This window comes from Ambystoma mexicanum, chromosome 7p (genome assembly GCF_040938575.1).
Source record: "Ambystoma mexicanum isolate Mex_15411 chromosome 7p, UKY_AmexF1_1, whole genome shotgun sequence".
Taxonomy (NCBI): Eukaryota; Metazoa; Chordata; class Amphibia; order Caudata; family Ambystomatidae; genus Ambystoma; species Ambystoma mexicanum.
The window spans coordinates 179,033,573-179,061,296 of NC_090939.1; the positions used below are offsets into that span (position 1 = coordinate 179,033,573).

A 27,724-nucleotide genomic window follows, 5' to 3' on the forward strand; every position below is an offset into this window, starting at 1 on the left:
CAGACAAAGAGGAGCCGGAAGAAAGAGGAGGACCAACATGGAAACCACAAGAGAGACGCTGAGCCGGTGACACACTACGCCAGTAGTCATGGCTGGGTGGACCCCATAGTCTCGGTAAGGAGGTGCAGGGCCAACCAGGTCAAGCCCTGGTCCACTATCAATCAGAGTGTCAGCCTGAAGGCAGCAGGGCATTGGTCCGGAGCCTCAGTGGGAACCAGAGGGGGAAGGAGCAAGGACGCCATAGCGGCAGGGCCGCAACAACGGTCCCTACCACTGAGGATGGCACAGGAGTTGGGTGCAGCTATTTTGGGAGTGGGAAAATGCTGCAACCCTTGAGAGGGGGACAGCGACAACCATGGATTCCCACTTTAAAGGAGGCTGGCACAGAGCTCTATAACCAGGGAGTGGGAAAAGGATGAAAAGGCAGAACCAATCAAAAGAAGAGGAGGAGGGTTGGAAGGGTAGGAAGTCAGCATTAAGAGTCTTTTTATGCTGCAGGAAGCAGAAGCAGAGGACGATGAACAGGAAGTGGGCATATTGATGGGCATAGTGATAGTGATAGTGGTCTGCAATGCTGAATGGACCAGAGGACCCATTCCTAGAATAGTGGGTTGAAGACAGAATGGACTAATACCCAACAAGGCCCGAAGCGAAGGTTTCTTTAGGAAACAGAAAACCAAAGCAAGTGCCTTTCTGAAGGAAAGCAAGGAAAGAAAGATTAAAGCAAGAACAAAACAGTGCCCCTGAACGGTTGGTGGAAATAAAGAAAAGGTTTACCGGCCGCTCTCACTGTTTTAATTCTTCCTACCTTTCACACTGAGGACAATACATCTTGCTTGAATCAAATAAATTCATGTCGGCCTCATGTGGATTCTACTCAGCTTAGTGACTATTCTCTTTGAAAGAACTTTGCACTCCTCAACCTTGATGCACACCTTTGTTTAAGAGCCACCCATACTTCTTTACTATATATGTAAATATCTGGATTTCTACACTATATTGCCCCTGCTGCCTTGTAAACCAATTAAAATCTGTCTTGTGATAGCTACATGTGTGAACATCATATATATTTTTACAAAACTGCATATTTTGTCTTGTTATTTTACAGTTTTGAGCAGCTAAGCAAATTAATCTCTGTTGCCGTGCAAGATCACACCCACAACCTTCTACAGAAACACTTGCGCATCTGCATATCTCACTGTGCTTCAAATGTAACAGTTTCCAGGTATGGTAGCGTTGGCCATGGGACATGTCGTCAGTTACATACACAAAGAGCAACACACTAATGTCATGTTGGAATTTGATGCCCAGCATGCAATACACGAAACCCATGTCTGTTAAGACAATAGTTGTAATTTATTGTACTTACGGCTTTCTGTGAAATTATTAGAGCTTGCTGTGGGTTTAGAAAAATCTCCAGAAGTTGCATTTCTGTTTTCTTCGGCAACAGTAGGTGAGGTTGTGTTATTTTCAGTGTCCTGCGTGAGCAGAGAACTTTGGCTTCTAGGAGAAGTGGCTAATGGGTAGTCCATTTGAGTGGTGTTCTTTGAGAGAGTACAGTCTGTGTGGTTTGAAATTTCCGGTATGCCAGGGCTTGTTGAGGTGTTCAGATATCCAACTGGCTTGGTTAGTATATCTGTTGGTGGGTAATATGTTGGAAGCGGTACATGCCACGACTCGGATGCATTCACATGGGCCTGTGCACTGGTATTTTCTGATCCCATCCTCTCAGCTGTAGCATTTTGAATGGGATAAAAGTCCATCGCAATACTTTTGTTTTTCATCCAAGTCAGATCTGTTGTTGTCAGTTCAAAAGATGGTGGACCCGATACGCTACTCGTCCGTAGCGGGCCTCTTGTCGTTTGCAATGTGGTAGATGTTATTGGCACACCAGTCTCTAAGAGAAAAAATGGAAGGCAATTTGGTAAAGTTAGAGGTCAACGTATTTCAATTCATGCAGTGTATTCATAATTTAGGTATGAGAACTGATTCTGAATGATCAGAGTCCCACAAGGTCTACATAGCAAAAGACATGACAAGCAACTGAAAACAACAAAAGGCTGGTCCTTTTCCTATCTCTCAACTAAATGCAACATGACTAAGTAGTTGAGCTCAGAGGTACAAGTGAAAACTTAGTGCTTATTTTAAGGTATTCTAGAAGACAGTTGTGAACAATTCTTAGAGCTGGGTCTTAACATTGCTTTCTAAGATAAATCTGGGTTGGGAGTCAACAATAACACTTACAAGATAAAAAATGGTAGCCAAAAATCAAAAAGAGTGTGAGCGCAGAGGATCAGATAACATGATTTCACCACACCAACAAAAACATTGCATGGGAGTACAAGGTTTTCTTTTGCTCCCACTAGCCAGCACTTTCCCTGCGTATTCTAAGTCAGTAGTTTGCTAATATAATTAGATCAGGCCTAGAAAATATATTGGGAGGGCTCTTTCGTGGGAAAAAAATAACTGTCTGAGGATAGGGAGGGGGCAATGCCTCTGCTGTGATGTGGGCCCTTCCTCAATAAAATACATGGGAAAGTGACATACACTGTGTTGGCAAAACGGACATTTATCATGTTTTGTTTTAGAAGTTTTTAGTATTTTAATTGTTTTCATTATGATAGGTTTACAATTTAACATATTTTATCTATAAGTTGCGTTGTGCAGGAAGTGGTTAAAATTGTCCAAGTAGGACTATACATTGTTTATGATTGTGTAATTCAGTATGATCTCATGATTACAATTGAACTACTTCTAGCGATTGTTATGGGCTCCGACCTATCCGGGGCCCAGAGTTAAGAACCAAGCACCAAGACAGAACTCATACTCAGTGTGGATGTTAACTACCGAGCAGGAGACTGCTCGGCCCTTTTATTTAGGGCAGAGGGGCTACCCAAAGAAATCCATCAAAATGACTAAGAAAAGAGCAGCTAACACCGACCGCACAATCTGTCTTATTTCAAAAAGCAGAGATCCCATAGACAGGACGGTATGTGTCACCACATTCAACCCAGTGAGCAACCTTATCAAAACCACAATCAATAAACACTGGCACCTGATCAAGAACGAGGGCAGCCTATTCGCTTTAAAAAAAACAGAAACCTGAAAGACACTCTGGTGCATACCTTTCTTGAACCCACCAAGACACCTGCCACACTATGGAATCTTCCACCGGTCGTGGGTCATTACAGCTGCGGCCGATGTGTTACACCACAACCAGCAAAACCTTTACCCACAAGGATTTCACATGGAATATGAGTACCCACACCAACTGCGAAAGCAGATATGTGATCTACGCCATCAGATGCCCTTGCAACCTTGTGTACATCGGAAAAACCATCAGACCCGTAAAGCAGAGGATTAACAAACATATATCCTGCATCAAGAATCTGGTCCCAGACAAACCCTTGGTTGAACATTTCAGCAAAAAAGGCCACACACACGAACAATTCACCTGGACTGTTTTACAACAACTACAGCCACAGTGACATGTAGGCGACATCAACTTAGCCCTCATCAAACTCGAACAAAAATGGGTGCATAGACTTGATTCAGTACGAAATGGTCTCAACATCACCGTGGAATGGAAACACTTTTGGCAGTAAAATCCATCCAGGAGACACTATGTGGAACTCCACCAGCCCTGTCTAATGTGTCCACAATCAGTAGACCCTCATGTTGCCTCCAGCAACCCAGACTTTTTAAACAGACATGCCCTTCGCAATGTTATATGATGCATGGAAATGTCGTAGTCCCACAGTTCAACAGTTTCTGTGTTGCATGTTGTGTCGACCAAGTGTACCCTCTTTTTCATTCATTACTTGACCCTGAGACGCACATGCTCCTAACATTGATGTTTGATGCACTGAAATGACCTTATTCCATTTAGCTGGTTTAATCTGCATGTGTTTTTGACCAAGCGTGACCTCATGTTTTAACCATTACTTGTTTCAGGTTTGCCGCTATTCGCAGACTTGTTTGAACACAGATGCCCTAATTACTGATGCATTATGCATTTAAATGTCATGGGTTTATGTTTAGTGTTTGCAATATACGCGATTCTTTGATCAGGCGGACACTCGTGATCAGCCCCCGTATGTAGGCTTATCAGTCTGCCCAGACACGTAGATCTCCCACAGCATTTATGTCCTCCCGGCAATAGGTTGCCTCATCGTGCAGACCTTGACATGCATTGGTGTCAGATTGCCAACAGTCCAGTCAATTCACACACTGGGCCACATCTCCCATGACTACCAGTGCTTCATGTAGTCCATGCCTTCCCGAGGCGGCTACTTTCACTTTCGCCTCCCGGCTCGTCCTCAAATGGTTTACATTCATGTGGATGTTTGTGATTGGACTAGGCCGACTCCACCCAGCCTGACACACACACACACCCCTCAGCCTATTGGCTCCCCACACCCATGGGGTTGGCTTATCACCAGATCGTGCATCCCGACTCCCACAGTAACCAGATCTTGCTGCGACTCCCTCGGTGACGCCCGTACCCTCTCAATAGCGGTAAGTTTTTTCTGTAGGCCGGTGTTCCGGCGTCTTGACCTACATCTCTCCAGCAAGATGTTCACTTTTTAGGCACCACATAGTGTTTCCTTCACGTAGGCAGCCATTTAAGGGTCACTGCCACTATTACGATTTAGCATGCAGGTACGGCCGGCATGGCATGTTATACTCCATGCCACACTAGTCACCTATTCCACTCCTGGTAGACACCACACAGAGTCTCACCTACCATTGCGTGACCATCTCGACTTTATTCTCTGATTGATAGCGCCACAGTGTACCCTCCAGACGCACACACCGCACAGACGAGCACGATCCATGGCAATCACGAATACCATGTGGAAGCGAGGCCACACAGCAGGGCCTCCTATCTTGATTTTGACTTTGGTTGTTTCATCTCAAGCCCGCACTTACAGGGACACCGCCAATTTCGACTACTGAGCACCCCTGTTAGCGGATCTCCTTCCACCACCACGTCGGGTCACCACACCCTCGACGCTCATGCCCCAGAGCACCTATCACCATGTAACTCATCAAATGGGCAATACTAACCTTCCCCCATTTGGCTAATGAGACCCACCTAGGTCACTGGAACTCTTACTAATGTCACCAGGCATGTGTTGGACCACACTAACATCCTGTGGTCCTTTTCTCTTCCTCACAACTGGGACCTGTATAGGCTCTCTTCCAGCCACAAGGATCCTGAAGACTAATCCACCTATTAGGCACCCATGGCTACCCCATAATGCATTTTGCACCCACAATCCAGAAAATAATAAAGGATTGTCCACACACAGCATCACCACTGCTATTCCAGCAGAAGGTAAGTTGTATTCCGATACACCTTTTGATGTATCCTCTTGGCACCATTGAGCCATTATTCATTAATCCTTAAATCATTGAATATACCCCGAGATCCTTACAGCCTTTATCTCACCCACAGATATAACTGACAGTGCTACATCTTGTGTCCATCCTGATGAAGGCCAACACTCAGATGGGCTCCAATCCAGCCCACCATGGCCGAAATACTCCTGTGTCGATCTCCCATGACACAACTGTTCAAACCCACCTTTGTGTATGTTTTGTAGAAAGTGTTGTGTACACCTTTGTGTTAATCATTCCCTGGACCATTTTCCATCCTGGGTGCACTTTGTTCAACCGTAGCTCTATCCTACTGTCATGTGCGACTGTGCCCTTTTGTGGAGTTTTTACCTCGACATTATAGAGGTTGATGCTTACCTGTATTTCCACTGTATATAATCACACCCGTCCGTTGTCACTTTCGTGCTTATCGAAAGTTTTGTAAAATAATTGAGAATTTAAAAAAAAAATGTGTGTTTTGAAATAAATTAACATGTTCAGAATCACGTAGCTGTTTGTAGGATCTCTCATCCTGATTTTTTGACATTTATACGTGTACCCAACTGGGTATATCAGGACCCAGCCAGGCGCCCTAAAAAATTAACTAGCATGGTGACCCCAACTTCTTACAGTGCCTATTTTAATAATTCGGCGCATGCAGGTTCACAGCTTCACGACAGCCCCTCACAGTTATTGAGCTACACCCACCGGGGTAACAGTTTCGCTCTAGTTCAGCATCGGAGAGAGAGAGACCAGTGTCATTTGGGACAGAAAGCACCCACTCGCAGGCAAAGCCACATCCGTTGATGCCGGGGCCACATCCGCTTTGCGCCGGCAGTGTCCTTGGGCACCCCGTCTCCTGTTGGTGAGCTGGCAGCAGGGTCTTTCCGAATGGACCGGACTTCGTCGTGCTCTTGGAATATTCTGCAGACAGCAGGCTTGGCCGCACCACGTGTAGGCTCATCCGAGACAGGAGTTGCAGCAGGTGGCGGCTCACCGGCCGCACCACTTCTAGGCTCCCCAAGGAGGAGTATCTGTGTGAAGAGGACAGCTGCAGGCAGCAAACACAGCATGCCACATTCAGTCTCCCTTGGGCCTGAATGTTTTCCAATGGCATCAGACCGTGCGGTCATCTTGGGTGTTTGTGGGGTTGTGGGGTGCCCCTTCCTGCCCTCAGAAGGGGGCACGACCATTTTCAGCAGAAATGGCTGTCTGGTGCGTTGGTATCCTGTGCCCCCCCCTGGGCTAGGTAATGCAGCAATGCTTGCTGCGCTGTTGCGCGCTCCCCCGGAGAGAGGGCAGTCCTCCCCGTGAAGGCAGCAGGAGGAGCCAAGCTGCTGTTACCACCTTTATTTACATACACCTCTGGCGGGGACCCGGAAGCATGCTAGAGGCCCTCCGGGTTGTGCCACAGTTATACTCCTTCAGGTGGGATGTGGTTGGATCACTGTGGCGGCAGAGGCTGTGCCTTGTTCCATCTCCCCCAGGCAGGAGATCCATCTTGTTGCAGCAACAGAGGCGCCGCGCCGCGTACCTTCTCTCTGGCAGTGTTTCCTCTTTCCATGGTGGTGGGGAGCCCGCACCACAATCGCGCTCCCTCCTCACAGGAGCAATGACGGGCAGCGGTCCTTCTGTGCCGTGCTAGGCTCCCCAATACGGTGGTCATTCCAAGTGTTGCGGCGGATGGCCACGCTCACTGTCTCCCCGGGCGGGATTAACATGCAGCAGGCTGTACTGCTGTGGTCCACATCCACAGCATCTCTGCTCCCCCAGGTGGGAGCATATCATGCGCGCACCAGGTATGCCGGCAGCAACGCCTGAGGCCAGAACACCTCGTCGCCAGTTGGTATGGACTCTGGCTTGTCCGGGACCCAGAGCTAAGCACCAAGCATAAACACACAACACATACTATGGCTGTTATTGGCCGAGCGGGTGACCGCTCAGGCCTTTTATTTAGGGCACCATGTGGTGTGTGCGCCACATTTGCACCACACGTGACATGGCACGAGCCCAGGAGGGGATTAAGTCACAACAGCAATCTGAAATGGTAGAAAAAAAGACCACAATCTACATTTGCACTATAAAGAAACATACAAATATAGTTTCACATTGCATGATTCCTCAGGGAATTTATGTTTTCATAATTGTAGTGATTAAAAATAGAAAGAATGAGCCAGTTTTTCTAAAGGTTATAATATCCAAATGATGTGTTAGCTTTCGGGGTAACAATGTCCCCATATATTCAAGTTGGGATGTGGAAAAATCGAACATAACGTATCATGTTTAATTTTGCGTGCACGGTTATTCATAGGTCACAGTAAATTGGTCTACAGATATGCCTTTTCCAGAAACTGCCACATTGTATTTGTATTTGTTTATTATTTGTATCATGCACCTAACCCTGAGGTAACCGGGCGCTGGTACATTTCTAAATGATGTGTGTACTTTTCAGTTGAATAAACTACATTAATCCTTGTAGCTAGTCTTTTTTTGTATATAGCATTGAAGAAAGAGCTCCAGGGAGTTCTTTTTTTCATCTGAAAATTAGTTTTGTAAGATTTAAGCTTTAGTCTGGTCACCGGAGAGCTATACAATTCAAACTGTTCAGAACAAGAAATATGAATTAGCTTAGTGGGAGCAAACTCACTAGGAGCAGAATCCAAAGGCCGGTCGATACACAAGCTAAGGAATGCAGCAGAAGAGCAGATCAAATAGAATCATAGTACTGAGGCACAGACAAGATCTGATAAAACATCAGCAGAGGTACAGAAAGCACCACCCAGTGAGCAAGACAAGGAAAAGTAGGTCAAAGTTTGCCACGCTAGAAGCACCAACAAGCATATTACTCAATTGCCAAGAGGCACCAACAATCTTCTGGGGAGGTCTGCTCTCTTCCTGGGAATCATGACACTCATGCACATGTTTGAAAAGTGTGTTGGTTAATAGGCATGTTGTAATACCAGGACATGTAGTCCAAACCCATGAGGAGGAAAGCTGCAAGGGAAGCTGCCACAACCGATGTAACACGCAGTGCAAGTGTCCCGCTGAAGCAGGAGGCCTTCAGTTCACAGCCAAAGCATTGGGAGTGTAGAGAATCTGACAAACAACTTTTAAGAAAAACAACCAGCCTTGAGAGCCGAGTTCGACCCTCTCTGCCAGGGATACACATTTTCTTATTTTACATTTATTCATAAGAATAACATTATGAGCAGTTGTACAAATCAACATTTTACATCTTACCCAAAATGTAATCAATCGGTTGAGGAACCTGTTGGCTTAACTTTTGTCTTATTTTTGGGCAATATATTTGATGGTAACGCAAACTGTTATGACCTAAAAGGACTAACAAACAGCCTACGATTGAAATAGATAATAATATAACAATGGTAGAAAAAAAACACTTGACATCTTAACCAAGGAATGAAGACACATGTGGCAGCTATGAGAGTTGGATTCGAAACACTCCACCAGTGCACAACTTTACTTTCTTGTAGCTACTTGGATGTAAAGTGGTCACCTGATAAGTGGCTGTGATTATAAAGTCCACTGTTGACAATTCACTAAATCAATGTGTCCCTGTGCCAAAGACCATTGTCCTGGCTGCTGTGGGTAGTCTACACACTCCTCCGCAACAACAACTCAATGTCATCAACGGAAGGACTATCTCCAGCACTCCCAGTGGATATCTCCTCAAATACCAGAGCCACAAGGTCACATTAAAAATGATGTTTAAAAATAGTAGAAATAAGAGAATAATAATCTGAATCAATTCATCAATGGAACCCAGGAAATAGACACTGTAGATTGTACAGATAACCCATTTCTCCTCTCGCACATCGCACCTTTGCCACTTAGGGGAAGGTACGGGCTCACTCCACGCACCCTGCACTTGCATATAATACAAACACTATTGCACATCACGACTACCATAACAATAAAGCTACTTTTAACAAGAAGAATTCGAACTGTAGCTTCCCACATACCTCTCCATCTCCTTAAAAACAATCCCCTTTAGTCCCCAGTATACCTCTGCTGCGCCCATACACACTCCATTTAGACATGGGTGACTAGTAGGGTCTTAGCCACCCTCGCATATCTTTAATGGCTGAAATGCACACATGCATAATAGCACCTCTTAAATTCTCCCAAATGTTTAGACCCTCCGAGGGTGTGCAACCAAAAGCGCGTTGGAAGCATAATTATGGTGAATGGTGCTATAACAAATGAAAAAATGAATTTATGGATGAATGAAGCATAAAGCCCCTCGTTCGGGGTGGATATGGCCAGTAATGCCCTGCCAGCCAAAGCCAGGGCTCTAGCATTGCAAGGGCACAGGGTCATTACCAGCCATGTTCACCACCGACGTTCACCACCGAGCAAACATCGTAATGTTATTCACACCCTGGGCAATCATTCAGGATGCTTATTGATTTTTTAGAATGGAAACCAGCTTTGTGTGATTCGAGTACACAGATTTCAAATAAAAACAATCTACAAAGATGGACAAATATCAATAGTAAAGGGTGGCATCACCTTTACTATTTCCATGTCGCCGGGCAGTCATTTGGACTGTAAATAGCTTTTGCAGATGGAAAATCAGCTTTGTGCAACCGGAGTGCACCCATTGCCCATAAACAAATGTGCTAAGATGGACAAATGGAAATAAAAAAGGGAGAGTCTCTTTTCTATTCGCTTGGTCCTGAGGTGAGCGAGCATGACGCAGGAAAAGATCCTGGATATGGATGTTGACAGTTAAAGATTGAGGGGGGTGTGGGGTAACAGTGAGTGCAGGATGCTTGGGTGTGAGTGTGGGGGAGACATAAATGTGGGCCCAGGGCACTGGCCAAAGAAAATGGCAGACCCATGCGAGAGGTCTCAGCGGCCAGGATGGAACGTGGTCAGTTACTAATGGAGTCTGCCTGAAATCCCGGCATCTGATTGGCTGGTGCCTCCCCTACAGATGTTAATAAATAATATTATAAACTAGAAGGTGCTCTTTGGCTCAGTAGTACAAAATAACGTTTTGCATCTGAACACAAATACTGCCAACTACCATAAGAAGATAGTCTTATTCTTGGGAAATGGAGCCGTCCTGTCTGAATCCTATCATCAGTTATCAGGCTTTACTAAGAATTAGTAAAGGCCTTTCATAAAAGGAATCAGGGAGGCGATGGGACCTGCTCAATGCTGCTGTACTGTGCTGTGTTTAAGCTTAATATACTTGGTCAGGTTTCATAACCAGAACATTGGTATTGTAGAGGAAGAGTCATTCAACTTTGAGAAAGGTGAGCAGCTCTGAGAGCTCGGTTTGAACCTCTTAGACAGCTTTACACATATTGTTATTAAATGTAGACTGTCACAATCTAAAATGGTCTATAATTATTTGTTAAAATGGCAGTTCGTTATAGCATTAACTTTAAATAATGTGTCAAAGGTTTTCACCCAAAAACTGAAAATGATCTGTTTAAGGTAGTGATATGTGGAGACAAACTCTTCACAGAAATGTAATACTCCTAGTGAGCCAGAACATTCTTATTTCTAGAGAACTGTGTGTCACTCTGCTTACTCCACGTGAGAATGATGTCTCATTAAGTAGGTATCATCTACATATTTAAATTTCGAGTTCACATGAACATTTTGTACAAGAGCAAGAATAGGAACCCTGGAAGTGTGCTTGTATTGAACTATCTTAGATTGACTTCGACAGCACTTATAATGTCACAATATCGATGAGCATAAATAATATATATTGTGGTTGTGAAAAGCTATTCTGGCCATAAAGGTTGGCTTTGCGTTGTTCCTCTGGCCGCTGTGAATTAACTAATTCCCATTTGCTAGAGTGGCAGTGATTTGCACTTTACATTTGTGCCATGCCCGACCTTCCTTTGCTGATGAGACCTTTGGAGCAGTGGTATCCATTTCAGATTTCTACTGAAACATTTCCTCATGAATAAATAAACTGCAGAAGCAGTACACCCACGGAATGTCTTCACTGTAAAACAATTGACAGATTGACCAACTTGTCAATTGTTGCAACTTATAAATATCTTTAATGAGAAAAGGTTCTCTTAATGTGAAGAAACGTGTCATGGGGCACTATCCTCAACATCACCTATCTGATCTGGAGGTGAACTTCCAGTGACGTCCACCTGGTGGCGCTGTGTTGGTTGCCTTTTAGTAACTCATCTGTACTGTTCTATCACAACAGTGATAGCATGGATGAACACACACATTAGGACAGAGTGGGGATGGCTGGAAATGTCGGGGGAAGGTATGGCAGCCCTGATGTGAGGTGCCGGGGTATAAATGGATGGGGTGGAATGTCCTGGGGAGTGACTGGTATTCCAGCCAAGATTTTCTTCTTGGAATTCATTTGTTTCATAATAAGGACTTTGTGATGGAACTTTGCTTCGGTAAAAACGTTGTGCAGCAAACCGAAATGAGAAATTGTCTTTAATGTGTTGACGTTAATTGCAGTTCACATTCGGGGCAAACAATAAAATAATTTATTTTAAAATGTATTGACCTCTGCATCTCAATTTTCCCTAAACATTGACAAGGCATTTTCAAATGCTTGGTTGGGGCATTGCAACATTACTTCCTACTGAAATTAAACCTTAGCAACAACTAAGTCCTGCAGATCTGCTATTATGTGCACTGCTTGCGTCTCCCGTTTACGCCCATTCCCTGATCTCTTTTCTCATGCCATTGGTTCAATGAGTAAGTGACCAGCCTGTCCGATGCATGTGTTGTATGAAATGTCCAGTACACTTTACAAACATTTATAAAGGTGTTTTCAAACAATTGAGCTCCAAAGGGCAAAGGGACACAACACAGCTCATAAGGGACCCCCCCCTCCACGCAACTGCTTTGGTATCTATGTAACCTTCCCACCCACTAACCCCCCCTCCCCGCTTGCTGTTTATAGTTATAAAAACGTGGTTCCAGGAATAGCCAACACAACTGAGATCAGATATTGTTGGAGATTTTCCCTAGCCTTTAGTCTGCTCCCTCTCAGTTTTTCTAAGGAAATGTGTGCAGGAATGTGTGACAGCTCGTGACTGAGCTGTGACTGAGCCAAAACTATGATTGAATTCTTTCAAATGACACATCTTGTACAGCTATCTAGAAGTCCTGCTAGTGCGCCCTTGCATTTAAACACTTTAATCCCTTGAAGTACCCTTAGGGCACATTTATGAAACCTAAAAAGTGATCAAGGTGTGTATGCATCTTAATTCTGGAGGTATCGGACAGTGAGTTCTGCACCCCAAACTCCAGAGTCCACAGACCCCAAGTCAAAACATTTGTCATAGGGGGAAGGTATTTAAAGGATAATTGGTGGCTTGTGCAGTGAACTTCTGTAGGAGGGGGCCATCCATGTCATTATGCCTACTGAGGCCAGATTTCATGTCCTTACCTTGTACTGAAGAGCTGTCCAGGTCAATCTTGAAACGCGTGCTGTTGTTGAGGTATGAGAGAGATTCACTCATTCTTGAAATATTGACTGTGAACTTTGTATTCGTGATAAACACTATAAATTCAGCAATTATGCTTCCATTTCTCAGGGAGGTCACTTCCACTCTCAGGCTCTCTCTGGCAATTGTGTGTGAAAGGGAAGCTGTGAGCTGTGAAGGAAAACAAATGTCATTAGTAGCCTCTCCAACGAGGCAATGGGTATAGGGGACGATCTACAACAATTTAGCAATCCTATGCCTTCTGGCTTTTAAGTAATAGGAAGAAAAACCTACGAAGACAAAAACAATAGGCAATTCGAATAAAATGTGTTTATTAATTAGATATATGCAGTGGGAAAAGAGATGCATTTAAAGTACGTGTGTGCAATCGAGCATACTAAGAATTGAAAGTCACAGTCTATAAAGGTATTGTTTAAGAAAAGTGCTAAACATATATCGACTTAAAATGCTCGTGTAACTAAAGCAATACATTGTAACAGGATAAGCATTGATTAATGAGCAATGTAGACGAATCACAAATAGTGTTTGAAGCAGTGGTCGAAGTGTACGAAATGAAGTAGTGGAACTATGTTCCCTGCTGGCCTGCCCCTGCTCCCCACAAACCCCATTGCCACAACCCCTCCCACACACAATACAACCCCCCGCCCCCAAACACGTGCACCTGCTGTTTAAGGGAACGTTTATTGCAGTACACTTAAAGTGAAGGTTTCAACTTCTTCCTACACTTTTATTTTAAAAGAAAACCATTCCAGAGCGGTTTCTTTTTAAAATAAAAGTATAGGAGATGTACAGGGTAATTAAAAAAAGTATAGGAGGACCGCTCCCGACCGCTCCCGCTCACTTTGACCACTGGTTTGAAGAGTGGTAAAAATGTTTGACTGATCGGTGCATAAATGTAGGAGTGCATTATAAAGCATCAACCCGGCTGGGAAGCAATGACGCACTGTGTCTAGGGGATGCACCAGGGACTTACAGGTAGGGTGCAATGGGGTCAGTGCAGCTGGCATGGGAAGGGGGAGCAGGAGAGGTGGGAAATCATGTGGGAAGAAATAGGGTGGAACAATCACAAATGAGGTGGCGGGGCGAGGATATGGGCAAGTTAATTGGTTATGTAATCATTATATTAGTATATCAGTATATTACGGTTGGGCTGCAAAATGCAGCAATAGCATTTTGAGCAACCGACTTCAAGTAAATTCTGTGAGGAAGGTGGTTCACACAGAATCCTATGTAACAAGTGAGCAATTTGCTCCTGCATTTCAGCAGCGGATGACTTGGGCAAGGGCAATTCATTGCAGGAAGACGCCTTTATTCTCAAGTCAGACATGGGAAGAGCAAAGGTAGCATGGGAGCTCTTACACAGAAGCTCTCTTTCCACCATTTTAAAATCTCTCTGCATGCTTAGTCTTTCTCGTATAGACTGCTCTAGGAGCAATGCACTCTTCGAATTGTTGCAAAATGAGGTAGAGACTCTTCTAGGGATGTGTCCCATTTAGATTTTAGCAGGAGTCCTGGAAGCCACCAATCCCCTGATATAATTCAGCTGTAAAAGTAATTTGATTCCCAGAGTCTCTTGGTTATTTGTTGGAGCTGCTGATAGATCGTGCACAGAGGAAGGAATTGGGAGATTGGTGGTTGTGGAGATCTAAGAGACATTGGGAGTTCGCTCCTATCTGGGACAGTTGTAGTGGGGCCGTTATTGACTTGAGAGTATGTTCAAGCTCTGCCCCCCTGCCTTCGTCAGAAGAATGGAAATTATAAGATAAGAAACAACACTTTTATAACTGCACTTTAAATTCTCCTGGAAATGCAGCTGACACAAAGAATATGTATTTTGCACTACACAAGTAGGGAACAGATAAGGCATTAGCTTGCACAATTAGTGTATTTTAAAATAGAATAGATCAGGTGACAGGAAGGCGTGTACACAAGATAGGGACTCACTACACCAGTAGGGCAGAATATTGTAGGTAGATAAGGTTGCTGCTACCCAAAGGAAGTGAAATAATGTGACAGGCATGCACCAGGAAATCGGTAAATAGCAAAGCAAATGTGTCCTGCAGAGGATACAAAGGTGACAAGCAGTTGCCATTTTAAACTGCACAAACACAGCAGAGAATAAAGCCTGTACCTTTAAGAGGCCTCACATCTAAGCACGCTATGAAACAAATCCATTTAATTAAGGAAAATGCTGCAGTGGCTGGATGGTTGCTGCCAAAAGGAATGTCAAAAGCCGAGGACACCAAGGGCCTCATTACACGGATGGCGGTAAGGATTTACCGGTACCAGTAAAATACCGGTACCAGTAAATCCTTACCGCCTTACTACGAGGTCCCTTTGGGGGTTGGGGGATTTAACGCCTGCTTTTTGCAGGCGTTAAAAACCAACCCGCAAAGGGACCCAGGGAGCTAATTACGGTACCGCAATTAGCGGTACCGCAATTAGCGCCTTCCCCATTCCCATTATGCCCTGTGGGGCAAAAATGGGAATGGGGAAGGGCAATGGTGGAAGGGGGAATTACCGCCCCGCCAACCTTGGAATGGGGCGGTAATTCCCCTTTCCCCCAAGGTGGTGCCGGTATTTTACCGGCATGAACCATGGCGCTAATAGTGCCATGGTTCTCCGCCATCCGTGTAATGAGGCCCCAAGTTTACATAACGGAACAAGATACCAGTATCTGGGAACCGACCATTCAACCATTAAGGTGAATCAGTTACAACAACACTGCAGACTTAGGACATTTTATAAGTAGTTGACAGATTAATGTCTCAGCAATCATCTATACATGACTGAGAAATGCGGATGCGGCTAAAATGACAAATAATTGCAGCGACAAAATCTTAACATGGTGGAAGTAGCATGACTCAAAATAATTGTTATTCATAAATGTGTCAAGAACAGAATGGGGCAAGAACAGGGAGGGGTGGAATTTCTGGAAGTTTGGCAAGAACAAAGTCCTTGAAACTCAGAGACACCATGGCAGAGATAACATGGGCTGTTTTATTTCATTAAGAACAAAGGCGATACGCTTGTCCTCTCCTCCCATCTACATACACATGTCATCATGCTGCCAGTTCACAAATTTCGATTCCAACTAACGCTCAGATTTCTGCTAACCACGGCCCCATGGGCTCATGCCCCGATCGCACGCTACTCTAAGGTCTACATGTGCATATCTCTCTGCATGCATGCACATAGCACTCATTTTCCTTACAGATAGCAGAGCAACAGCACAGTAAAAACATGTGCTTCAAATGCCAAAAAAACTCTACAGCAAGACACCTCCCATTGTTTTTCAGTATCATCTCCAGCACTGTTCCACTTCAAGTGCCGGCGCTGCTTGGGCATGGTTCGTTGCTGCAATTACTGTGCCTGACACAATGTTCCATTAGGTAACCACACCCTTCTAATAGGAACTTCTATTCTTCTCCATTTGAAATTTAAACAGTGGCTAAGTTGAACATTGTCTCATTTGTTTTCAGCAACCGTCAAGCATCTGAAACCATGTGACTATACAACTGATAGTCTAGATCATTCATAGCCCAAGACTGGGTGTCGGACCTAAAACATTGTGTGTCGATGTTCTCGCTACAGGGAGATAAGTTACATGCAGAGTATGGTAAATTCACACTAAAGCCAGTCCTGACCTTTTATACTCAAAAGGTAATTCCATCAATCACATTTGGCATGGAAGCAGGGTGGAACCTGAGCTATCATCTATGGTCTTCATTAGAAGGGCATTTTTTGAGGCGAGTTCTAAGATTACCGTCAAATGTGTCAACTATTGCTATAAGACATGGGGCCTTATTAGACTGAGGCGAAACAGGTTAATGGGCTCCGCTAAAGGAGGCGGACCTGTGAAACCCGTTCCGCCTCATTACTAGCTCCCATCGCGGGACCCGGTAAGGAACGGTTGGACAGACCAGGCGTCCTTACCGGGTCCCGCGAGGGGAAGAGGGAGCAAACAACGGGCCGCTCGTAATCGGCCCGTTGTTTGCTCCCTCTCCCATTCCCATTGAGCCCTATGGGGGCTCAAATGAGAATGGGGAAGGTCCGGGCCCGGGTTCCTGGAGGGAGCAATTACCAGGCCCTCCAAACTCGGAATGGCCGGGTAATTCCCCATTCAAGGAACCTGGACCCGATTTTGGTGGCATCCATGCCGCCAATAGTGGCATGGCTACTGCCAAAGTCGTAATGAGGCCAATGAACTTGGTTTAGACTCCATGTATGGGACTGTCTTATGGAGATCAATCGCCGCCCTAAGGAAAATGTATCCAAGCAACCCTGAACCCCCATACCGGATTCTAGTATCATCAACATCAAATCCACACTCTGGTATTTTACTGACATGGGCAACAAAACTACAGAAATTCTTAGAGTGTGCTGGAAAAAAATGGGAAACAGTAAGGCGTACTCCACAAATAGCAAAGAAAAAACTAAGAATATGGAATTGGATACAAAACAACGACATGCGGTCTAGTTTGGCAACCTCACTATATATAGGAACAGCAGCCAATAGTCTTGACCGTTTACCAAAATACCTCTCAAAATTTCCTTCAAGACTACATCGGAATCAGTTTTTAAGGGTGCGGCTAAACGCCTACAAAAACAAAGAGATGCTGTGGATCAAACATGACAAGGAAACTAGTGACAACCAATGCAGATTTTGTAACATGTCAGTCGAGTCTTTAAAACATTTGATTACTTAATGTGCTCCCTTAACTGCCATAAGATCCATTTATCTGGGGAAATACGCCCCTTTAAATGGAAATATAGGCGACTGGTGGTTTTGGATGCTTTCAAGTAATAATGTTACACTGACATGTGCCGTTTTGGATTTTCTGGACAAGACTTTGTTAAATGATTTTGGTTCCTCAGTTCACAGTAACTCATGACCGAGACACCAAAAACATAAAAACAACATTTAAAAAAAAAAACCTTTCAAGGCTCTCGTATGGAATTTAGAGCCAACTCTCTGGCCCGACAGGACAAATTGAACTTTAAACACGATGATTAATAAAACTTGGAGTGATGGAGTTTTGGAAATAATCAACTGGAAATTGTAATTAAAGTTTATATAAACTATATGTTACAATAAAAAAGAAAAAAAAAGATAATTGAAATAGAAAAACATTACTAATAATTAAGTAGAGAAGTGTAGACTAGACAGTGGATCCCTAAGAGGTGTATGGCACCGTTGTACAATACTAGGGTCACTTTCTAAGGGGATGTGTTGTTTCTTTTGGGTGTTCAGCAAAGTTGACTGTCATGTGGACAGTTTTGCAGAGACTCTGTAGAGTGCACATGGATAACTGTGTGTGGGTAAAACATTGCGGGCATGCTCCACCCATGAAGATGGTAAGTCGCTCTGCCGGAATGCTCTGCCCAAAGGTGTTTTACAGATTTAAAAAATATTGGTAGGCTGGGGTTGTGTTGACGGATGGGTTAAAAAGTTGGACTAGACGGAATCAAATAGTTCTTAGTGTGGATTTGAGCGTCTGCTACCAATATAGCTAAAACTAAATGAACTGTATAATTCACAAACTTCACTGATGGGGGAAGATAAGCACCTGGCATGGGTGCCTTTATCAACCCGGAGCTCAGAATACAGCGCTATCTGTTGATACACGACACGGCTCACCCATGGTTGTTGGCTAGTCCCTCCCGATTCCGACCTGCTCCCTGTTTAATAAATAATATGCATACCTGCTGCCACATTTTGTTCATGTCTGTTGCTTCCTGGCCCGACCTATTCCTTGGCTTCTTGTAGCTATGGAAACAGAAAGGGGCTCTTCATTGTTGAATGAGCTCATTTTGTCATATCCATAGTGGAAATCTGTTTTGTATTTTTTCTCTTGCTTTTTTTCCTTGCTCGAATGTGTCTATTAAAGAGATCACTTTAGCTACTACTTGTAACGGCGATGATGCCCACAGTGGTGTGCTGTACGGGCCGGTAACTGTCACCAGCCCTATTTTATGACCCTTTCTTAGCTCTGTCTTGTTCATTCAGGCAACCAAGCTGTACCAGTCAACAGAAGCCGCCACCTCTGCCATTACAGCGAAAAAAGAGAGATCAACCTTCAAATCCCATGTCCCAGAGGAATTATTTAAATGTATAAGGATAAGTGTGTGATGAGACATGTTTGGTTTCCATGTAGACTCATAGACTCATGTGAGAAAGGTACATAAAGTGTGTGAGAGGAAGTTGAAGTTCAATTATAAAAAGTCAAATACAATAAACAGCCTTATAGACAAGGGGTGTTGTCAGACACTTTCGCTCCCTAAAAATAGGCAAATACTCCCCAACAAATAAAATAGGGAATACATACTCCAAAAATAAGAAACAGACACATAGGAGCATGCCCCCACACCCTACGTTCACCTACACAGGACCAGTAGTACTGATAGAGCCACAGGAAGACACTATTATTACTGCCTGATCAAAGAGGTAAAGATCTATCTTTTAATGTGCATGAATAACTAGGTGTAAAGAAATATGTATTACAAAGATATTTCTGTGTTGCGGTCAAAGCATCATTTACTTGCTTAAGAAACACTCGCATTGGGAATGGGACTTACTAAAAAATAGTTTCACTCCCAACTTTAAAAAATAGGAAGTAAAATACTCCACTTAAAAATCTCATCTGGAGCACTGAAAATACAGTTGTTTCTAAATTAAGGCGAACAAGGTAATTTGCTGTACTAATTACAGGTGAGTCACCCTGCTTAACAAATTAACCATGTAACTGAAGGTACGAGGTGTAGTTCTTTAGCCCACATATCCCCAGAGTACAAAAGACAGAAGGCCTCATTCAAAGTTGGCCGGTACACAGTAAAAGGGCCGGTGAATAATGTTTACAGGCATTTTTACCAGACAGGCCAACGACAACTTTGCCGGTAGGGGTTAGGAATTTCCACTAGCTAAGAGCTGGCGGTAAATCTGACCCCAACCGGCCAAAAACTGCCTTGATTACCAGCACGGCAGCTAATAGCAGCAAAATCCCTCCCATGGAGTCCTATGGCAGACCAAGTGCCAGTAACAGCAATTCTGTTTGTCGGTATTCTGGCAGATTTACTGCCGTAATACCAGAAAACTTGGAATGAGGCCCAGTGGCCTGTTTGTGAGTGAGGACCATGACTCATTTGCTGCCACTGTACGATTAGTACTGTGGTGCACTAGAGACTACTGAGACACAGTTCTAGTTCTTACATGTGAGAAACCGACCTCAAATATTTGTGTGACCTTGAAAAAGCACTGAGTATGAAACATGTGTTCGGCCAACAGAGAGAAATACTGACAAACATGTTACACCTTAATGCTCAAATCTTATATTTTGTATACTCTAGCCATATATGCACTGAAAAACGACTTTATTTTTGCAATATAAACCAGTCTCCTCAAGTAGCTCACTTTGCATAAGAAACACTTTGAAACCAATGTGCATAACATTGCACATTCCAAGGGACTAGAAGAAGCATAGTGGACGACTGAGATAAATCATTATTTCTGGACCTGATTACTGTAATTCAATAAAGAATTATTGATACAAAAGGCAAGAGCTTTCAGTATTACCTCCTCTTCCAGTTGGCCTTTGAGTTCCTTGTATTCTGAGCTGCTGGTGTTGGTGTACTCGTGTTTAAAGTTGTAGTTTGTTATCCTCAGAAAAACAGTCACTACCATAACACCTAAAAAGAAAGCAGAGGCATTCACCTGTAATAGCATAATTCCCCCTGAATTCACATGTTAGAAAAACGTATACTGGTACTCCTCAGTCTTCAACTCGTACCCACAGGATTGATAATGAATGGAGTCGCAGTTACTGAAATCCCACCACTTCACATGTCTCATCATAGTAGCTCTCTGTTGAGCTGTCTATCTGTGCATGCATTCGTGTACCCTTTTAAATATTTCAGGTGCCATGTTTTCCAAGCCTCATATGAAGAATTGTTTTAGACTGAACCACTGGGAAATGTAAGGTGTTCTATGTGTCCACTGTCACAAAGAGCTGCACATATTTAAGAGATGATTGACAACATGTGACATTCTTAATGTCTGGCTACAGAATCTATCACAACAATCTCACACTCAGTTTCCCTTCACCCATGGCCTTACATTAACTGCAACCACGCCAGTCTAGTATATGGCTGCTCTGGCTGTGCTAACCTGGGCAATGATAGCCCTTACTGTGATGTACGGGTTGTAATAACCCAGGCTGCGATAGCCATAACTGTGATATCCTGACTGTAATAACCCCGGCTATGATAGGTGTAACGGTGATATCCTGACTGTGATAACCCCGGCTATGATAGCCATAACTACCCCGGCAATGATAGCCGTAACTGTGATATCCTGACTGTGGTAACTCCGGCTATGATAGCCATAACTGTGATATCCTGACTGTAATAACCCTGGCTATGATAGCCCTAACTGTGATGTTCGGATTGTAATAACCCAGGCTATGATAGTCGTAACTGTGATATCCTGACTGTAATAACTCGGGCTACGATAGCCGTAACTGTGATATCCTGACTGTGATAACCCCGGCTTTGATAGCTGTAACTGTGATATCCTAACTGTGATAACCCCGACTATAATAGCCATAACTGTGATATCCTGACTGTGATAACCCCGGCTATGATAGCCGTAACTGTGATATCCTGACTGTGATAACCCTGGCTATGATAGCCGTAACTGTGATATCCTGACTGTGATAACCCCGGCTATGATAGCCGTAACTGTGATATCCTGACTGTGATAACCCCGGCTATGATAGCCGTAACTGTGATATCCTGACTCTGATAAGCGATAACTATGATATCTCCAACTGTGATAAACCAATCTATGATAGGCTGTGTGAATGCTGATAACACAGACTGTGATAACCTAGGCTAGGATAGCCCCATCTGTGATATCCTTAACTGTAATAACCTGGACTTGGATAGCTCTTTGTGTGATGTACTGACTATGATAACTCAGGCTATGATATACCTAACGGTGATATCCCTAACTGTGATAAACTGGTCTATGACAGCACTAACTCTGCTAACTATGACTGTGGTAACCTGAGCTATGATAGTGCTTTCTCTGATATCCCTGACTGTGACAACCTGGCCTATGACAGCCCTAACTCTGACCACTATGACTGTGATAACAATAGTGCTTACTGTGATATCCTTGACTGTGATGAATCAACATGTGTTAGCAGTGAATTTGATATCCCTGACTGTGAAAAACCGGACTATGATTGTTGCTCAGGTGATTAAGTTATCCTCACTGCCACACATCCACACAACATCATCTGCAGAGCAGAATGGCACTCACTAGTTAAACAATGTGTTCACATGCATGTGCCAAGCATACTCTAGCACTGTGAAACGGTATGGCTACTCTGTTCTTGCAATTACATGGGCATCATGTCAGAATATATCCACTCTTTGATCAAAAAGCACAGAGTTCATGGGAACAGTAGGGTACCTCCTTCTAGTCACTGTCACATATAGAAATGATGTGACAACCTACCAGTGTACATGCAAGTATCACAGCATCAATGAACACATGTGCATAGTGAAAAGGGGGCGTGGGTGTGCTTATGTTGTCAAAAGCTGGTCATGCCAATGTGGAAAGATGTTAGCAGAAGGCGACAACATGCCCATAATAACCAGCGAGGCCTGCTCAATGGACAAGCATTCGTAACTGTTGACCAGAATTAAATATACGGTATGATCCCATCACACATCACATGTTTGTTTCCATAGAGATGCCAATCCAAAGAACAACTCAGACTCCTGTATTGGACCTGACAAGCCACCCCTGGATGGAAAGAATGAGGAAATGCCAAGAACACAGCACACAGGACACAACAACACAGGTTCAGCCTGGGGTAGGCCACGTGGCTGGGATGGGCTGATCTGATGAAGTGCTTATGTAGCACAACTGTAGCAGGAAGTGGTAAGTGTGCCATCCACAGGCCCTGCGAAAAGCATGCCTCTCATCCCTCATACACACAGATGAGAATAAAAGGGGTCTCATACCAACAGGCCATGGCGCTTAGCCCCTATAGAACCTAGCTTCAGCTGGCCATCCACAACATGGGTTGACCCCTCCCCTGCCCTAAGTAGTGGCTGGTGGCAGGAATCTGGGACCATATGACAGGCCACCTGCATATGGCCCACAGGCAGATCCACCTGCAACTGTGCTACAAACCAGTGGTGGAGCCGGGGTGGCTGCCCCCTGGCTCTCCCCTGGTGGCTAATGTGCCCCCCAGCCTCCCGCTGGTACCCTATTGGCCGTTCCCCTCCAGCACCAAAAGCTGCCCGTGCTGCTGCCACAAACAGATGTGCTGCTGCCCTGAAAGGATATGTATGGCCAACACCTCCAGCAGGAGCTCAAATCCCACTGTCTCTTCATTGGACCCACATGGATAGCCACATCCAACTCTGCATGACACACATGTGCACCTACACCCCGTGGAAGATCCAGCAGCAGTCAAGGCACCACACTTTACTGTAGTCCAGATTTTGTAGGATCGGGAAATACATTTGTGAAGGCCTGATCTTGTACGATCTGTGTAACCTGAGTGGTAGCTCTGCAGTCTGAGTCTGTAAGATTGGTCTAACCTAACATGAGGGATAGCTTTACTGTTGAGGTCCTGAGATTGTAGGATCTGTGTAACCTGAGTGGTAGCCCTGCTGTCTGAGTCTGTAAGATTGGTCTTACCTAACATGAGGGATAGCTTTACTGCAGAGGTCCTGAGATTGTAGGATAAGTGTAACCTGAGTGGGAGCTCTGCTCTCTGAGTCTGTAAGATTGGCCTAACCTAACAAGAGGGATAGCTTTACTGCTCAGGTCCTGAGATTGTAGGATAAGTGTAACCTGAGTGGGAGCTCTGCTCTCTGAATCTGTAAGATTGGTCTAACATAAGGGATAGCTTTACTGTCAAGGTTCTGAGATTGTAGGGCAAGTGTAACCTGAATGGTAGCTCTGTTTTCTGAGACTGTAAGATTGGTCTAACATAAGGGATAACTTTACTGTCAAGGTTCTGAGATTGTAGGGTAAGTGTAACCTGAATGGTAGCTCTGTTGTCTGAGACTGTAAGTTTGGTCTAACATAAGAGATAGCTTTACTGTCAAGGTTCTGAGATTGTAGGGTAAGTGTAACCTGAATGGTATCTCTGTTTTCTGAGACTGTAAGATTGGTCCAACATAAGGGATAGCTTTACTGTCGAGGTCCTGAGATTGTCGGATCTGTGTAACCTGAGTGGTAGCCCTGCTGTCTGAGTCTGTAAGATTGGTCTAACCTAACATGAGGGATAGCTTTACTGCCGAGGTCCTCAGATTGTAGGATAAGTGTAACCTGAGTTGAAGCTTTGCTCTCTGAATCTGTAAGATTGGTCTAACCTAACATGAGGGATAGCTTTACTGTCAAGGTCCTGAGATTGTAGGGTAAGTGTAACCTGAATGGTAGCTCTGTTGTCTGAGACAGTAAATGTGTTTACCTAACCTAGCCAGCACGACTGTCTATGCCCTGAGAGGAAGATCAGTGTAACATCTCTTGAAGCACGAATATGGTGAATGTCTAATGTCAAGTCTCATAATCAATGTACAAATTACCTCTGTAGTAACAATGGGAAACTGTGCTGGGAAGAAATATGTTTGAGTCAAAGAAAGGTCACCCTATTTAAGAATGCAATCAAAGACGAGTCAACCGGTTTAAAAATGCAACAAACAATAACAATTGTAAGTGGACACCGTCTATTCTTTGAGGTTTTACTGGAATTGCAACACGCCAGGTTGCCAACACAGTGATGGCACCAACTTAAACTGTCATAATGTAATTATGAATCTTTTCAATCCTGCCACATTTCATTACAACATGCTCCATTTCATAACAGCACACCTTTTAATATGCTAGCCCATCACTGCATATCATGCCTTACCATCACATCACACCATATAATGCTGTAGCACTTCACAACATGCATCATCGCACATTCCCAAACACAAAACATGGCCCATTGCAACATGTAACACCCCACCACACCCCACTCCCCTCAGTCAATTCGCACAATGCAGTTTCACGCAACACCATGCCCATCACATAACTCCACACCATGCCCTATCACATCACACCACACCTGCCAAATAACCCCATACCCATCACAGCCACAGCATTAGACATCCATGCACGTCACATCACTTCTGGTTGGGTCACATTACATCCTGGCGCATCACACCACACAGCCACTATGTCTGAGCGCATACCATTGTGATATTTGAAAAGGACACCAACCCCCCTGTAGAGGTGGGCCTCAATGGCCTAGTTGTTGATCAATATATGACATGACACACACGTTGTGTTGTCTGTAACTGACTGACCGTTTTCGCGGGCTGTCAGCTCTTTAATTATTTTCCATGCGTCCTGACGCTTCCACGCCAGGACGCTTCTCGGACCGTTCCTCTATACAACATCCGTCATGGCTCGGAATATCATTTGAAACCTCAACATGTCACATGTATGCATGCCTGCCCATATCTAACCACGCACTGTCATGTCATATCACACCCTGTCAGCTCACTCATACACTGTCATGTCCCTTCACAGCCTTTCACATCACACCATGCTCCATTGCCCTGTTATGTCACACAACACGCAGTGCCACCATGCCACACCATACTCACAACATCACACCCGGTTACTTTAAATCATGGCCCATAAATTCACATCATACGCATTCAATGATGACCTGTCTCCTCCAATCACACCCCATTAATTCACATCACATCAGACACTTCACACGGTCCCATTACATCACAACCCCAACATCCAATCTCATCCAAGTCCTTCAAGACGCATTGAATGATCAAAGGAATGATGGAGAAGGAGATAGGAAGAGGTTAAAAAGCAGGGGGAAGATAGCGGAACCTGCAGCACTCCAAAAAGGCACTCTTTTGGGTACAAGAAACAGGGGATCAATCCTTTGTGTATGTTTGTGGGGGAAGGACATACTCCAATACAAGGCCAAATCCCTGATGCCTAATTCATAAAGGCAATGCATGAGTATGGAATGGACAACTAGGTCACAAACCACTGAAAGATCCAGGAGGACCAGGGCAGAAGCGTTGCCCTTGTCCCAGTTAATTTGTAGTTCAGTGCAGATTGATAGAACTGTGCACAGAATCAGAAATACAGCCCCTTTACAAACACTCCCTTAGGGAATGCTACTGCTCCTCTACAAATGGCAGACTCTGTACCACATCACATAATGCCACATAATATAACATGGCTGCTTTGATTCTTCTCATGCTTTCGGGTGCAAGATGACTACATTTCACTTAGACTCCATTCTGCCAGTCTTGGGATTCATTCAACGTGTGTAATTGCTGGAACTGTAGTCCAGATTCACTTTAATCAGCCTAATTGGACCATAGCACCTGGAGGAAATAGGTTTTTAAAGGAAAGCCCAGGACTGGAGACATTCTGCCTCCAAGACAAGAAGCAACTTGGCAATCCCAGACACACCATTCATTAAATCAAGCTTTTCCCTTACCAACGTGTACTCACTATCTTTGTCACAGAAGATATACTTACCAGTCTTTACTTGTTCAGTTGAGATGTGGCTATTTCCATCGCAGTCGTGGTAGGAGACCGATACATTATACAGTTTTCCTGCTTCCAGCCCAGAGATCTCGATTTTCATGTCCGTGGTGTTTTTGGTTTGGATAATTCCTGACATGTTGTGGAGCTCCACATGAAACACATGGTGGAGCGACGAATTTATTCTCCAAGACATTTGAAAACTGTTGCCGGTGACATTGAAGACATTGAGGTTGGAAATGGCTGTGCAATCTATAATAGCACAAGGAGAGCATTTGAGAAGTGCAATGCACCTGGTTTTCTGCATCAATTCAATGTACAGTGAGAAAGAAACACTGGTTCAACGTAGCTTAACTCATCAAACTAAAGCTTCGTTCTTCACAAAGTATGTCTACCACATCCCGCTGGGAGGTCCCAAATGTGGGAAAAGTGTCTAGGTTTTTAGGATGTGTTTGAGAAGTATCTTGTCTTTGGATCACAAACTCCAATTTAAAGCGTGTTCATTGTTTATTGTGTCTCAGGCTACATGGAGCTAACTCAAAATCATATTTTCATAATTTCTCAAGCGCCCTGAAGCCTCAGGTTTTACACGCACTGTAAAAATGTAAAATAATAAATAATAATAATAATACTATTTTCACTAAAAGGATGGATTATAAAGATATTCTGGACTTGCAGAGTGAGTGTTCACGGAAGAGTTTGTTTATCATCTCTCACTTGGCAAAGAGTTAAGAAGGTGTTTGAAAAAGTAAAATGGCATAACATTAATTAAATAATGAAAAAGCACAAGTCTTTTTCTTGGGGACAGATGGGAGGCTCCGACTAGTCCATAGCCTAGGTTTCAGAGTTTGGTGTTTTGCATACAGACCTGAAAAATGGGCCCTTCTCATGTAAAGGTCAATGATTATCAGTGAAAACCCAAACTTCACCTGGGCCCATGCAAAGACCCCATGGAAACTACAGTTGGGGTGCAATGGAATAGGTTTTAGTGCCTAATTATCGGCAATACTGTCAAGTGATGTTTGACTGCATCCTGACCAGATAGTACGCTAGCAGAGTGAGGCCTCTGAACTTATTGACCATGGCAAAGTGGTTGGAAACGTGCTGTCTGGAATAGTCAAACTTGGAGGGGATTTGGGTATTGGCCATGGTCAAGGGATTGGACACATTTGAACTGTAATAGTCAAGCTTGGATGGGATTCGGGTATTAACCGTAGTAAAGAGTTTGAAAACATTTTAACTAGAATAGTCAACCAGAGAAGGGGTTCTTGTA

The 27,724-nt window shown here is 44.1% G+C and overlaps 1 protein-coding gene across 1 annotated transcript in view; it reads right to left on the reverse strand.

Annotated features, from left to right (window-relative positions):
- Positions 1-27,724, reverse strand: part of UMODL1 (uromodulin like 1) — a 482,641-nt gene that overhangs the window by 386,954 nt on the left and 67,963 nt on the right. The window contains exons 5-7 of the mRNA XM_069636212.1: positions 26,446-26,703; positions 20,431-20,543; positions 12,800-13,007 (exon numbers count right to left, since the gene is read on the reverse strand). Of these exons, the coding sequence (XP_069492313.1) occupies positions 12,800-13,007; positions 20,431-20,543; positions 26,446-26,703 (579 nt within the window). The remainder of the gene's footprint in view (positions 1-12,799; positions 13,008-20,430; positions 20,544-26,445; positions 26,704-27,724) is intronic.